Source organism: Ciconia boyciana, chromosome 11 (assembly GCF_034638445.1).
Source record: "Ciconia boyciana chromosome 11, ASM3463844v1, whole genome shotgun sequence".
NCBI lineage: Eukaryota > Metazoa > Chordata > Aves > Ciconiiformes > Ciconiidae > Ciconia > Ciconia boyciana.
The window spans coordinates 23,640,010-23,655,859 of record NC_132944.1 but is presented as its reverse complement, the minus strand read 5'-3'; the positions used below and the strand labels follow the sequence as shown (position 1 = coordinate 23,655,859).

Genomic DNA, 15,850 nt, shown 5'->3' with positions numbered 1-15,850 from the left:
GCTTCTTTACTAAAATGACAAGCCTTTGAAAAACAACGTGTTCTTGGGAGACATGCAGGGCATAAGGAGAGCAGATGCAATTGGAAGCTCAGTTGCAGCATCACTGCATGAACTGTGCAGTATCATGAGGAAGATATAACAGGATTATCTAAAGAAACTCTAGGATGTTGCTTCTATGCGAGCTTTGCTGACGTCTACAACAGTGCGTGTAGATTTCCAGGCAAGGTGAAATTACGTTCAACCAAATTTCTAACTTCATTTAGCAGTCTAAAATAATTACAAATCATTTCCCAATAGCTTGTCTACATGATTTAAGACATAATCCGTATTAACTGCTGCTTTACACTGCAACAACTGCCCTTCTGTTTCGCAGGCCTAACACAATGGTGAAATGAAAGTCTGGCTCTGAAGAGAACACTTCTCAGCAAAATTTGGAGAACATTAGAAGTAGCACAGGAACTGTAAAAGGAAGACAGAAAAATAAGTGGAGTAAAACAACTTTCTTCTGAAACACAGTAGAAAATATTTTTACATTTAATGAAGAAATCTCCTCAAATTGATGCACCTGTAATAGTGGCAATTTTGTAGCAACACAGAACAGATATAACAGCATTTTTCATGTTCAGGAGATGCATTATTTGATGTGCAAATCAAGAATGGGAATTCCTCTAGGATATAAATATATCACAATAAATGTCTGAATCGCAGATGCTGAAGGAGAAAGGAGGAGCTTGGCTGCAACACATTTACTCTTATCAGCTGATGCCCCTTTGTGGAACAGGGAAAGCCTACTCTTACCGATGGTCTGCTAATAAGATTTTCAGCCACAGTGCTTCATATGCAGCCTAGCTTTCCCATCACTAACTGAAACGCAGAGAACCTTTGTGAGGAGCAACATAAAAAGAAACTACTTGGATTCTTTAAGGTCTGCATTTCTCATCCTTTGCCCTGCTGCCTTGATAAGTTCTCAGCCTCCTGTAGCCATGAACAGGCAGCTTCCTGCTTGACTGGATAGGTAGATGCATCAAAAATCCATTTGCTATTGTGGATACACATGAAGGGAATATAGATTTTTGCCATTGCCCACCATGTTATTTTGCCTCAAAGCAAAAATTCCTCCTACAGTACAGAACTGGAGTGGATTTGGGGGCCTAATGTTTAGCATTATCTCGTGAGTCGTCTTCTAATATTTATAAATATCTCTCCTTTCATGATCACATTAGGCTGGAGAAGTTGGGCTTTTTTTTCTTCTTTCTTTTAGCAGTGTAAGAGCTGTGGAAATGGGGGATGGGACAAATAAGGCCATAAGAAAAAATTTGATGCTGCAGCTGATGATTCACTGAAGTTCTAGTGAATCAGAATTAGATTGGGAGACAGCATCTCCCAAAGAAACCGAGGCACGGGGTGGATGTACACCCAGCGCGGAACCTGCCACTTCCCCGCTGCCGCCCAGCACCGTCACAGCAAGGAAGAGGAGCACTAACGAGCCTTTGTGTTGGGTGCACATGTGGAAGCTTTGGTGGCTGACAGTGGCTCTCCCCAAAGGGATTAAAGAAGTATGAATGATCTCTACAACCTCTATTATCAGATAATTCTTAAGTGTAATAAAGCGGTGACCTAGTTAAACCACATTCCTGTTCCTGGTGTCTCTTTTTTTTGTGGTGTCTGAGATAACAGGGAGATTATTTTGGCATCAATTTAATCTAGTTAAATAGCTTTACTGAAGATCTTTATCACTATAAATGATGGAGGTATTTGAAGTATTTGGTTACAATTCTAACTGAAGTTATCCGAAACAATGCCTCTCTAGAAATCCTCTTCTGCTGTTCCTTCACCCTGTCTGAAGAAAGTTATGAACGTTTTGAACACTTTTCAGCAATAGCTTAACGGTACAAAAACAAATGAAAACAAAAAAACAATGAAAAAACCCCAGTTTGCCCAAGTCTCTGATGAACATTTTAAAAATATCCATGACAGGTATCATGGAACATGGCAAAGTGGTGTATTTAGTCTTCGGTAATGAAAGATAAAGGTGAAAAAAGAAGATATCTAAAAGACAACATTACTGCCTTCTCTTTTCCAAAGCAAACCAAAACAAAAATCCCTAAAATTATTTGGAACGTACGATCATCCGCTCCAATGCAGCACAGCGGGATGAAGTACTAAACAGCGTAAAGCACGTCTGCCTATTTAGCATGTAAGATTTGGGTGAAATGTCTCCTGGCCAGCTGACTGACCTGAGACATGAGTGCATCCTGGCTGGAACCCAGGTACTTGGCGGGAATGTCTGTAATGAAGTCAGCACCACGAGTGGATGATAAGGTCATGCTCAGGGGCTGTTTCCTATTTGTATAGACCCGTGGGAAAAAGCTGTAATGATTAGCTGCATGAGGTCAGAGCTATTGGGAATCTAGCATAGCAGCAAGGGTTTTCCTTAACTTTCTGTTAGTGGGTGCATGGAGTTCTACAGCCCGTAATGCATGATTCAGCATAAAGAATCACAACATTGGCTGTGCAGTATGTCCTAAACATTACCAACACGGCATGCTCGTTTGTGAAGTGGCACACTGCCTGACAGCAGAGGGGTTACTTTGACAGGCTAAGGAGACCAGAATGATTTTGCCGATGGTATTTGCCTCCTCCTCCTCAAGCAACAACCACAGAATTCAGTAATGTCACACGAAGGAAAACATCGGATACGACACCTTCAGACATGGTCTGAAAACATCTTTCTCATCTTTTTCACCTATTCTGAAAGAGGAAAGGTGTTTAACAGCATACACGGCACACAGCACGGGTCTTTAGTACCTAGGTTATCTGAACATCCTTGGTCCTCTTGCCTATAGTACCTCTTCTGGCTCTGATTATTCCCTTTTAAAAATCAGGGGGAGTAGCCACTGCACAGTATGCAGAGTTTTAAACGTTTTAATTAGACAGAGACGAGACCTAGGTACTGTGTCTGGTACATGTGTACTGTGTCTAGTATGGTCATTTTCCTCACTAATAAAGCAGAACATAAATTAAATTTGCTTGTGATAAAATCTATTTCTAGAGTTTGTAACTACATTTTTTTTAATTAAAACCTCAAATGACTTACTGTGTTGAAGACAGGGTGATTTTTACTCCTTTGAGAATTTATTTTAAGGATAATCACGATTTCCAGATAACCTCTCAGGAGGCCTGAAACCTTCTGAAAACACAATTATTTTACAACAGATAAGCAAATAACTGAACAGAAGAAGGTTAGAAAGAGTCAAGAGAACGGGTAGATCTTGCTTTAGGGCAAGGGCCATCTGCTCTCCTCTGTCTCACATAATGAAGAAGGTTGGAAGCTATATGAGGAGGGAAAACAGAAAGTGTATTGGCTGCATATAATATGAGCCAAGCAAACGTGCAGCTAAATACTTAACAGCCATCGAGAAGCAATACGGAAACACTCACAGTGAACACCTCCTACCTTTCGTAACTGTTGTCACATGTCAGACCTGGCTTGAAGACTTTCAATATGAGGTTAGAACACAATAGTACAAATGAAAATAATGCCAATTTTCTGTTGCCATGAAAGTATGAAAATGAATGTCTCCCCACCTGCTGTTTTAACTGATGTACTAATCTGTCCTTCTCTCGTTTAAGAGCCATTACTTCCTCTTGAGTCTTCTTTTTCTTTGAAGCAGACAGCTCAAGCAAGGCAATGTTTGCATCTTTTTCACTAATTGCAGCAAGCAAAGCTTCCTGTCTGATAAAATAAAATAGAATAACAATTGCTACATTCTCATTAAAACAGAACATATACTACTATATCATACTACAGGAGATGTTTCTTTTAACCACTGGGAGAACAATCAGCTACCTTCTGAACACTCTTTAAATAGCAAACATTGTCAAGTCTAATCAAATCATGAGATAAACCAATTAGCCAAAAGAGTTCTCTTGATCGATCCTTCATTATTTAACTATTTCATAAAACATTTACCTCAGTCTCTTTTACTACAATATGATATCTAACTATATTTCTGTGAAATATCTTGCTTCTAAAAATCTTTGGTATTTATTTTTTAAATTCACTGTCCCAAATTCTAGAATGTCTTATATAAATCTGTTGCGAATTACTCAAATCATACAGATTGAATAATAAAAAGCAAAGTGATACAGATAAAACATATTTTTATATTATCCTGTTAATTTGGTACCCTAGAGACCTCAGTACCAAAATCTCTGGACATCGTCCTCACAATGCCTTAAATGTTTTCCTAGGGATTTATTATTATTCATTGTGTCACCACAAAACTATAATTCTAGAAGTAAAATATAACACCTAGAAAAGAAGTTCCTTGATCTAATTGTTCATGAGGAATCTTTTCCTTTGGAATCTTGACCCCTCAGTCTCCATAAAGCAAACAGAAACTTCCAGCACTCAGAAACATATAGAATTACAGAGAAGCCAGCGGGGTCAGATCGTAAATAGTTTGTGAGGACGTATGACGAAGGTAATTTTTACAACATGCAGTTGGAAACACAGATCTTGCAGTATCTTATTATTTCTTATACTCTAAAATGCTCACGTTGGCAAGGCCATAATCTGTCCCTTATTTTCCTAAATAAAAGAAATACATTCATCTTCTGCACTGCATTCAATGACAGACTATGACTTATCAGCCAAGAAAAAGCATATAATACTTAATAGCTTTTAGAACAGAATGTGTTATGGCCTATGCCTTTTTCCAGAACTATGTAAGATCAATCATTAAAAAATAAACATGGACAAATGAGCCATAAATTAACCTTAGGCTCCAACTGCTAATAAATGTAAGAATACGGCTCATGAACTTCATACAGTCAAGGTGAGCTAGAAGTTTGGAATTCTCAGAGTCCTTCGGCTTGCCAGCAAAAATGTCAAGAAAGCTATTTCACTTTTATTTCAAAGTTCCTAACGTATTAATGTAAATATTTAAAGGACAATATTTCTGATGGACTCAAAGAAAAACTACTCATTTATTTTACTCTCAGAGTTATGAGACATGGATCAATTTTAGATAAACAGTTGCATTTTATTCATACACTTAAATAGTCTCATTTATTATTCTGTCTTCTTCATTCTAATCACAGTCAAATGATGTTTAAAAGAGGATGCCATAAGTCTCTGACAGTCTTAATTTAAATGAAAGCTATTAATTACTTCAAATAACAGGTATTAAGGAAAAAAAAAATACATCAAAGGGTCACATATGCATAATGCTAATCTGAAACGAGATACAGGTATATTGTTTTCTATAAACCTCACGATAATGCATACAACTTGCTGCATGGTAATTTGTAAAAGACTGTTGGCGTTTTCACGTGTTGTGCTCAAATACAATATCAATTCCTTAACCTTGTCATTAAAATCTTAACTTTTTAATGCACTGAAATAGAAGAAAGCCAATTTGCTACGGTGTTCAACAATTCCTGCAGAAAGCGGAGCACTTACGCACCGTACAAAACCTCCACGTGCCCTCTTTGGAGCATCTGGCTCAAATGGAAAGAACAACGTAACGCAACTTCAGCTGCTTCTCCACAGTACCTCTGGGGTACAAGTCGGCACTGTTCTGGCTTAGAAACGTGTCCTGCCCTGGAGGGTGGGGGTTTTCAGGGGTGGTAACACAAGCTTTCTGACAGAAAGTGGCAGCAACAGGTATTCTGTGACTTTGAAGCCAAAGAAACAGCGTATTGCATTATTCCGTAAAATACTCTTCTTCTAAATCAAATAAGACTAGGGTAGTTCCTGTACAGTTATCTGTTGGCAGACTGTATTAAAATTACAAAGAAAGGTTAGTCAGAAGTTCTGACAATGTTCCAGTGGTTTGCATCGAGGAACATCTTCCAATTTTTAACTTGCAACAAGCAACAATTTTGTTGCTTATTTTGAACATTATTAAAAAAAAGATTTCACAATGTTCCTCTGGTTTTCAGGATATGCAGGACAAAGATATGCCCGATCTGCAATTAACACCAATGGGATTAAATCCTAATCTTTAATTCATGGTAATCATCACTGTAAGGTACGTACCTCTGGTAAACAGCAAAATATAAATCTATTTATACCATAAATATCAGTCTAAAGATATACTTCTTTAATATCTGAAGATAAACATTGACATAACCATCACAAACCCAACACACTCAGAATGAAAACAGGTAAAGAAATCTACATTTCTACATCTCATTCCAAGATTTTAAAAGATATTTAGATTAATTCTTAAGTTACATAAGTTAACTCCATCCCAGCCAGACCCCATACAATATGTCTGCTCATCTCATAGCAAATGTCATGGTAAATACTTGTCATCTATGAGGTTTCTAATGATACCCAATGTTATCTAATTACATGTGACACATATTACAGCTATTAAAAGCCACAAACAGAATAAAAGTTTTAAATTGACTTGAAAACTACGTGAAGCTATACTGAAATTTTACTTCTCCTCCAAAGTTTAGATTATTTCACTGCCTCAAAATTGTCAGTGAAAACACAAACCTGACTAGCGAGGAAGAAGAGTCAGAACTACTGAATTATTGGGTATCATTTCAACACCTGCGAATGGGGTTCACTCACATCCATCTCTCCTTGTATTGCCAGCCAAAATGATCACGCGCTCTTGTGGTCGTAACTGTTAAACTGTGCAACACTCCCTAGCCCCACTTTAAGTAGCAGATAGGTAAAACCTTCCACAGGAGAGGAGAGCCAGCCAACACGCTCTGGAAAACCTGCACTCTGAATTCTGCAGCCCCAAAGCCGCAAGATTTTGCAGACCCTAGCATGCTTTTTCTCAGCTGATGGTGTGGAGGGATTATGAAAGCCAACCAGAAGTTACGAGAATGTTTTTGCAAGGGAAAGCTAACAAAATCTTTTTTCTCTATTGTCTCGTGGCTCACAGGATCATTCCATTCAGTACACTACTACTCCTATCCAGGGAAAATACGTAACCAAACACTTAATTCCAGGAAATAATGATTCATACCAAACACTTCCAGGAAATAATGGTTCATAGTCATGTGAACTAGCTGCTGTCATATGACTCCGTAAGCGCTCCACTGAGACGCCTGAAGAGCTGAATGAAACCCACAGCACACACACAAGTTTGAATTGCCCCCCCCAAAATTATTGTCGATATATTTTTTAATTCTTATCTTTGCAGTAAATGTAAGTGGAGTCAGGAGGCCCCAAGCCTACAAATGTTTAGAGATGACTGCACAAGAACACAAGGATGGGGATTTCTACTGAAGTCCTTGCACAGCAATGTGGAATGATGCAAACATCCACACAGATGGGCAGCTGAATGCAAACTCACGCTGCCAGTACTCTTGAAGCCGCCTGAATGTGAGTCAGCTTCAGTTCAGAAACTGTAAAGCCTCATTTATCCAAGAGACAAGGTGTTTTAGCTTGGGCGCAGTGCCACGCGACATGCTGATGGCTTCCAGACTGGAACTGGCTTCCATACAGCTTGCTCAGAGTGTGGGCAGAGCAAGCTCGCATCTGTCTGCACCTGTCTGCACAGACGTGCTCCTGGAGTACGTCGGCATATTATCTGTGTCTACGATCATGGATAACCTGAACGGTAATAACCTCAAACATATAATCCAGTGGCATTTAACCAGGCATCCGGGTTAACGAGAGTTCAGCGGAGCAGGAGTGTATATTCTACCAAATGATACATGTTGGTTGCTTACATCCTTCATAATTAACTACTTCAATACAGAGGGAAGACAGAGAGACCCAACAGTTTTTATTATTACTTTACAGAGTACAAAATAAAGATGCAGGTTGTGACAGGGCATCTAAAGAAACCGAAGTGGCCTCCTTTACTTCTGCATGGCCTAGCATACTACCAGGGTCGCAGTTCCTCCCCTAAGTCCCTGGGAGACAGAGGTTGAAGACATACCTTGCCCATGCTGGTGAGGCATCGCAAGAGGAGAGATCCAAGCATTTATGAAGCAGCCTGTGGGGACAGACCCGCAGCTCTACACTATCATCTCTCATTTATTACATATCACACACAGGTTTACCCACGTCCATGAAAGTTGCTGTGCTACCCTGTCAACATACTTCAGGTTTCCTATGGAAGAACCAAATCTGATTATTTGACTGAGCTACCCAGTGACCCTGCTGAAAAATTGGTGTCACCATTTTTGCAGGAAACATTTGAAATTAGATTATCTGACCACTAGGAACAAGGCTAAGACGCCAGCAAAACAGCTGACAATAATGACCTTCTCACTTACAAAGATGAAGTAAACTTCATTCAAAAGGTAACCAGGTGGCAAGGTCTTCGTCTAAATCTCTCAGGTGAGTAACACACTTCCGCTTCGCCGCTAGCAACTGCAACTTCTCATGCCTTTCTCTGCAAGTATTTTTGAAAATCAAGACCTGAACTGGCACCAAGAGCAACATACAGTCTGATATACTCTCCAGCTAACATGCTTAAGAGTGTAAGCGTAATTTATAATTCCTAATTATCTACTGTGTCAGGGAAAAAAAAAAAAGACTATCCAAATACTGTTCCTTAGAGATGTTATCACTATTTGCAGCCAAAATGTCTCCTTATTGTTTAATAAATTATGGTAATAAAATACATTTTAAAATAATTTATTAGAGCACTGAATTAAATGACATGCTTTAACAGTAATATTTATAAACAGTAATCCTTTTTGCTATTAGTAGTTTTTCCTCTCTTTTTTGGCAAACTAATCTGTTATATAAATAGCAGGTTACTACTTTTAACACCAAGAAAAATCACTCTAACTGTACCCAGAAAAATTAGGTAAACTCTCAGATTAATAAAATACATGTTAAATCTAAGAGCGTTTGCTCCACATTGGTAATTATTCTGTATATTTTCCTTTGACATACATAAAGTAATTCCTAGGATTCCCAGTCTATATATCCTCCACTATAATATGGTTGCTCATTAAAAGGAGAGGGAGAACTTTTCCCTGGAAAAGCAAAACTCCTGAAATGAAACTTCTCCTCCCCCGGCAAAGCCTGCCTGCGTTCCGCTCCACAGCAGCCTGCTACCTCAAGCTAGTCTCCTCAATACAGAGACAGGGAATATAACACTCTCTTGATGAGCACGCTTGCAGCGGTGGGATCAGGGCTTAAGGTACTCATGATTCCAGTGAGAAGTACCAAGAAACTTGCACAAATATCTTAGTATACTTAACACCACTTCATACCAAAATACAAAAGAAATGACAAAAGGAACAGTCCTGTCCTGATGGGCAGGAATGAATTTATTTACGCAAGCGGTATTCCACCCAAAACTATTCAGGATTCCACTCTGTTTAACGTTTTCATTAACTACATGGATGATGGGCTAGAAAATCTACCTATTACATTTCAATGAGACTTGAGACTGCGAGGATCTTCAAGTGCCACGACGACAGGAATAAAAATGTCTTGACAAACCAAAGATGCCATCTAGAAAACTAAGGAGAACTCCATATTAATGATCTGTTGTGAACAAGGCAAACATCATACTGTGAAGTATAAACATAACTAGATCGCAAGACAGAAGTGATTCTTTTGATCGACGTGACTTCAGGAAGATCTTACCTGCAATACTGAATCCAGTTTGGATATGATTCTCCATGAAAAATGTGGAGACTGCTCAGGGAAGAGCACAAAAGCAGTCAGAGAAATGACTGACAAGAAAACATCGGAAAAAACTACAATAAAGAGTCTATGAGCGGCAACATGATAATGAGAACGTAAAATACTATGTCAAATTGAAAGAGAACATTTTTTTTCCATATCCATGGCACACAGAATGAGAAGTAATGTGCATAAATTGCAGGAGAAAACGTTGTTTTTTCCTCCTAATATCTAGCTAAGGTCTAATGAGAATGGCAGGTAAGTATGAATAGCAATTGAGTACCGGAAGAAATTGCTGGGGAAAGATGGTCACTGCCAGTGGAAGTCTCTGAACAATTTAGGCGAACGTCTGTTAAATGATGTGGGTATAGTTGATCTTGCCCCAAGACATGACCTTACCAGCAACCCAATTATTCAATGATTCGATGTTTTAAAGCTGATTTACTCTTGTCTCATTTAAGACAGTAGTCGTTGGAGTTAATGTCATGTTTTATCTGCTTCCATCATATGCTTGCTAGCCTTCCTACAACTGGAAGAAAAGAACTTTCACATTTAAGTTTCCTACATCTATAGTAAGAAAGAACAATAGAACAGTTGAGAATGATCAAGTTTCTGTGAAAACTTCCATGACAGCAATTACAGACAAGAATGACTTCATACTGCATAGGCAATTCCTTAGTGATAGTGAAACATGGAGATGCCTTTCCTTGGAGGATCTATCAACTATTAATCTGACAATAGACATGGCTTTTAGAGAAACAGAAAGCATAAAATCATATAAGTCTTCTAGTAAAGTCACTGGAAGTAGTGTCAAAGAACAATTTGAATTAAAGAAAAATACCATACATAGGATTAGAGAAAGCAGATGATACCAAAGCAACTCAATTATAAATGTAACCTAACACCTGAAAAACGCAATCTTATAGATCTCTAGCCATACAGACATAGGGTATGCATTTGTGAAAGTGTCTCTCTTGGAGTGAAAAAAATTACTCCATATGAAAAGGAAGCCTTAGCATACTAGAAGGGAAGATAAGATAATGCAAGAAGAAATAAATCCATGAAAGACTCTGTTGAATGCCAAACTGAAAAAGTATATTGTATACAGTATTTTATCAAACTGCAGCCTAAACAAATGTCAAATGGAATAATTTCTTTAACAAATATGGGCAACAACTGAGAAAAAAAGGTTGTTCACTAGCATATATTTAGTCAAGATTAACTATGGATAAAAAAACCTACTAAGAACAGATTTAATAACCCTAAACTGTCATTCAGCTTGTAGGAGGTATTCAAGATACAGCTAATAAAACACAAAAAAATGGTTCTAACCACCCACAAAAAAATCTCAGTAGTATAAAACACTGAAGGATGACCACTAAGATAAATGCGTTCTTTTGAGAGCTGCCTTGCAGTTAACCTTCTTAAAGAGTCTCCCAGAAACCTCTAATCATAATACATTGCATTGCCACTTACCACAGTCAATTTAGAAGTGAGCTCTGTAAACACTCCTGCTTTACTCCCCACCTCTGTTAGTCTAAGAATAATTTTCTGAGCTTCAACAAAAGAACTCGTGACAACTTTTTGGGAGGTGGGGTGAGTTCTTAGAAACAGTCCAATTGTAATCTAACAAATTCCAAGATTAAGATTTATAGAAACAGGATCTTCTAACAGGAACTTTTACTGCCTTTACTACTTAAGCCGTTCTCTACAAAATACAGAAATGTAACTTAAAAAGTCACCATTAAAGTTAAATCAAGTCAGAAATGTTTGAACTAATGATATACAGTACTGAGCCAGCTTCTCACATGCTAATCGTACTGAAAGAGAAAAAAAACAGCTCAATCAACTTTTCCCTTTAATTATTGTTTTCTTTCCCTCATGACCCCCAGTATTCAACCTTAAGTTCAGTAGGAGGTGACTAGAGATAGACGGTGATGAGAGATCCTGTTTGAAACAGCTTCTCTCTGTCACCCCTAAAGCAAATAAATGGTTTGTTAAAACATGCTGTTAATCCATTATGGATGTGCATGCATCTTCGAAAATAAACTTGAGAATATTATTGGTATTTTAAAGCTTTTTCTTTAAAAACAAGACATACTGATCACAAGCATGAAATTTAAAATCTGTATGTCCAACAGCAGAGTTGTAGTCTAAGCTAGCTGTGTGACACAGACATGTAAAGTCAGTCACTTGATTTTAGATGATTATCCTAAAACTGTATGTCTGAGGCTGACAGAAAATTTGTCTCTCCAATTACACGACTAAAAGCATATTTATAGCTTACTTCTTTTAAATGAACAACTATTTTGCACTGTTTTCAAAGAACGATCCCTTTTGAAATACTTTCAGAAGAAAAAGCAGCATGAAATAGCACCTCAGGTTGGCCCGGAGCCCTCGGCAAGCGCAGAGAACTACGGACACCCCCCAGCCCAAGACAGCGGGAGGCAGCGGGGACTGCTCCATGGACCACGGGACAGCGAGAGGGGGGCCCCGCTCCTACACACCCCAGTCCACCAGTCCGGCCCACCAAGCACTTCTCCTCATTTTATCTGAGTACCATCAGCGATCTACCAGCTGATCAAAGCTTCTGCTGGGAGCAGGTGTGAGGAGGAGATACCAAAGCTTACACTGTGTGAGACAGACAACAAATAGTCTCCATATTACACCTGTTTTGGATGTGCATTTTTATGAGGCTAGAATCAAGGAGAAATAGGAAGAAGCAGCTGCCACTAATGTGAAATTTCAGAGGAAATGGAAAGAAGGAAAAGAGAGGACCTGATTCTGAATGATACGGAGGAGTTTCTCGAAAAAGCAGCTTGCTTTTCCCTTTGTCCTTCCCCTCCAGTTTACCTCCCCAGAGCCACAGTTCAGTGCTTCTGCCCCATGTTTCATTATTCCCATAACCACACCTCTCCTTACCTCCCCCAATAACAGTAACTGTATTGTCTTCAGATTGGCAATTTTAAATGATTCCTTTTTTTCCTCCTTAACAGCAATTTGGAATGTGCATATACGTCTTTTGTTAAGCCAACAAAAATCATCCAGTATAAAGGTACAAGTTCAGAGAGAAATTTTAAAAAGCAAAGAAGGAACTTCATGCCCATCTTTTGGGGCTAATTTTCAAGTAAGAAGTAGGCACTCAACTGCCCTTTGAATCCTCTGAACTTTTTCAAGCTCTATAACATTGCACTTCTGATGTCTCGATGATTTATGTCTTAGAAATGACAGCTAAGTAAAACAGACCCCCTCAGAAAAGACATATTCATCTGCGAAAGCAATTACATCATAGTTTCATAGATCGTGCTTCAATAACCACTGCCTTATAATTTCATTCAAATGGGCAGCATTGCTCACACACGAGTAGATATAACAAGCTTCAGACTGTGTGAGAAATGCAGAGGAAAAAAAGAATTCGAAGTGCCGCAAAACACAGCTGAAGTTAGAAGATGACAATTACTTCTGGGTTTTGCATCTTTTTAGTAGAATTGACTCCTATCGTTCATTTGGCTTTGCAGGATTCTCCACAGGACTGCAAGCAACCCTTGGTTAAAATACCCCTGCCTGGTTTATGCCGTACCCCAATACGGCGCAGAGATGGGGACTGCTGAGAACGAGAACGGCCTCTGAACACGTGGGATTGTGTTACAGCAGACCATCGCACCACACAGGGTCCACCTACGTTAAACAGGAAAACAAAACTATAGGTGATCTGTCATTGTCAGCCTCCTTATCCTTCAACAGCACTTTTTGTGTTTATAGAAGACAAAGATAAAAGTACTTTGCAGGATGAATGGCTTGATCTCTAGAATATAGTTCCTGCTAGCGTTTTTGAACTGCCAAATAAATGTTTACGCTTGGAAAAAAGTTACTATTGCTTTAATGAATTTGCAGAGAATTCAAAATATTTAAGTCAAAGACATATAAAACTGAGATGCAGAGACAGCATATTAAAAAACCATAAACTTTTGTTAATTGTATTCTGTTCTTAATTTGAATTGACAACATATTCCAAATGGCCATTTGTTACAAAGTAGATGGTTATGCTAAAGAATGAGTGGGGCTTCCTTTCAGCTTTTAATAAATGCTGATCAACAAAATTATCCTTTTGGCAAACAGGTAACAAATAAAAAGATACTAAAATCTATTTCCTTCCTTTCCATTGGAAATTTAAGAAAAAGATTGGTCTGATTTTGAAAGAATTAACTTAAGGTCCTCCCTCTAATTTCCATAAGGTTACAAGCAGCTGCCCTTTGAATAACATATATATCAAAACTCATAAAATCCAATGTAGATCACATTGAACGTTAAAGTGTATCACAGAGGGAATAATTAGCTCCACTTTGAAACAACATTCAGAAATCAATATGAATATGAATTAGAATTTACGCCTTGAGCTTTACAGCATATTAGAAGGCAATTTCAAGAAAGAAAATTGCCTGAATACATACGATTAACAAAATGCACTCTCTTGGCAGTGCATAATTCATATTTGATAACTGATCTGAGGGCATAGTTTAAATGTTCACTTACTAAACAGGGTGTCAGACAGAGATTACGTAAACCAGTGTCATATAATTTCCACTAGCCGCAAATATATGTCAGAGAACAATTCTGTATGTTAGCCTTAAACTAAGAAACTCCTTAGAATTTTGAACACAAACAAATAGGCTGACAGTTTTAATATTTTAATTATTCTAATTTAGATCTGTGAAGTCAGAATCATCATTACCATTATTAACATGACGGCATCCATTACTTACTGCTACACTATGAGTATGTTAAAACTGTTACATAGCTTAATTTGATAGATACAGGAAATTCTAGAAATTAATATAACTCAACATTTTTGATTTTTTAAAGCTACAGTGTTTTTGTTAAATTTGCCTAGTTGATAAGGTATTGCTAGGTAGAGAATAAACTTAAACATACTGCTCCAGACATATAGTTTCTGAGGATTTCATTATATTGGGAACCAATGGATATGTACTTATGATCGAGCCACAGAAAACCTACTATTAACACCACTAATTATTGGTGTTAGCATAAAAAAAAAAAAAAAGTAGTTAAGCATCTGAGTAAAGAAGATAATTACGATATTTATTCTCAAACTAACAGGCCACCATTCCTTTAGGTGTGGGATGTCTAAAGACCTAAGTGCCTAAAGGCATTTTGTCAGAGAACATTTATTCAAACCTCATTTTATTTATTTTAACATTTATTTTACCTCAGTGAAAACATTTATTTTACCTCAGTGAAAAAAACTGCCTTCATTTTTAAGAAAATACTGCACGCCCAAAATACAGCATATGAAAATAATAACTATAAAATAGAAAAGTATCACTAAAGACAATGAAATCCTAGAGCAGGCACAAGATATTCTAGAAGGAAGGAGAGAGGGAATTCGACGACAGCACACAAATATTTCTCTAATTAGTATCTTAAAAGATTGGGAATGAAAGAGATAGGATACCACATGATGTTATTTAATTATATGACTTCCCTGCTAATGGAGCTATTCACAAGCATTGCCAGGAGCATGAAGACCATCATATGATTCAACTTTGCATAAAGAAGTTTGCTCATTGATCTTCTTTGGTGGGTTAACTGTTTCAAAATTTGTTTCAGACGAAGGAAGCATTTTTAAAAAAGGCATATGTACAGTCTTAGAGCTCTAAGATAATACACATGGACTCACAGAGAAGGCAGTTCATACCGACCTTCGCAAAGCAGACGAAAGAGGCATGAGGTATGTCACTGAGCTGTATCAGAGAGAAGGCAGAGTGCCCCGCATGACGGATGACTGAGTGGCAATAAGGAGCCATCACAACAGAAATAACAGTAGTTGGATATTTTATGATAGTTCCACAACAAATTGTAGCATGTGTGGTCTTGATAAACAATTAACTTCTTACGTATCATACTAGACTGACAGGACTAACCCATGAAGTTCTCTATTGATTTGAATAATATTTCTGACAGTCTTTAGGAAAACTTCTAAAACTGAAGGACTTTTACTGAGGGCAAAGAAAGAGTCTGCTTTTGAGCTAAGATCTCGCTAGTTGAAATTTTACTACAAAAATGGATAATAAAATGACTTAATCCATAGGATGACATTGATTACTGAAAAGTCGTTTGATGATACTTCTGAAATCATTACAATCAGTGAACTAGAAATAAAAAACTATATGGCACTTACTATTAGTTGGGTAGGTCAACCAA

General features: G+C 37.8%; 1 protein-coding gene across 9 annotated transcripts in view; it reads right to left on the bottom strand.

Annotated features, from left to right (window-relative positions):
• ERC2 (ELKS/RAB6-interacting/CAST family member 2) overlaps positions 1-15,850 on the bottom strand; it is a 532,276-nt gene that overhangs the window by 155,473 nt on the left and 360,953 nt on the right. For 8 of the 9 annotated variants that reach the window (XR_012044651.1, XR_012044655.1, XR_012044654.1 and 5 more), the window contains one exon: positions 3,589-3,736. The exons of the other annotated variant lie outside the window; for it this stretch is intronic. Coding sequence is in view for 2 of the 8 variants with exons in the window: in XM_072876309.1 (XP_072732410.1) it covers positions 3,589-3,736 (148 nt within the window). In the remaining 6 variants the exon portion in view is untranslated. The remainder of the gene's footprint in view (positions 1-3,588; positions 3,737-15,850) is intronic. 9 annotated transcript variants of the gene reach the window in all.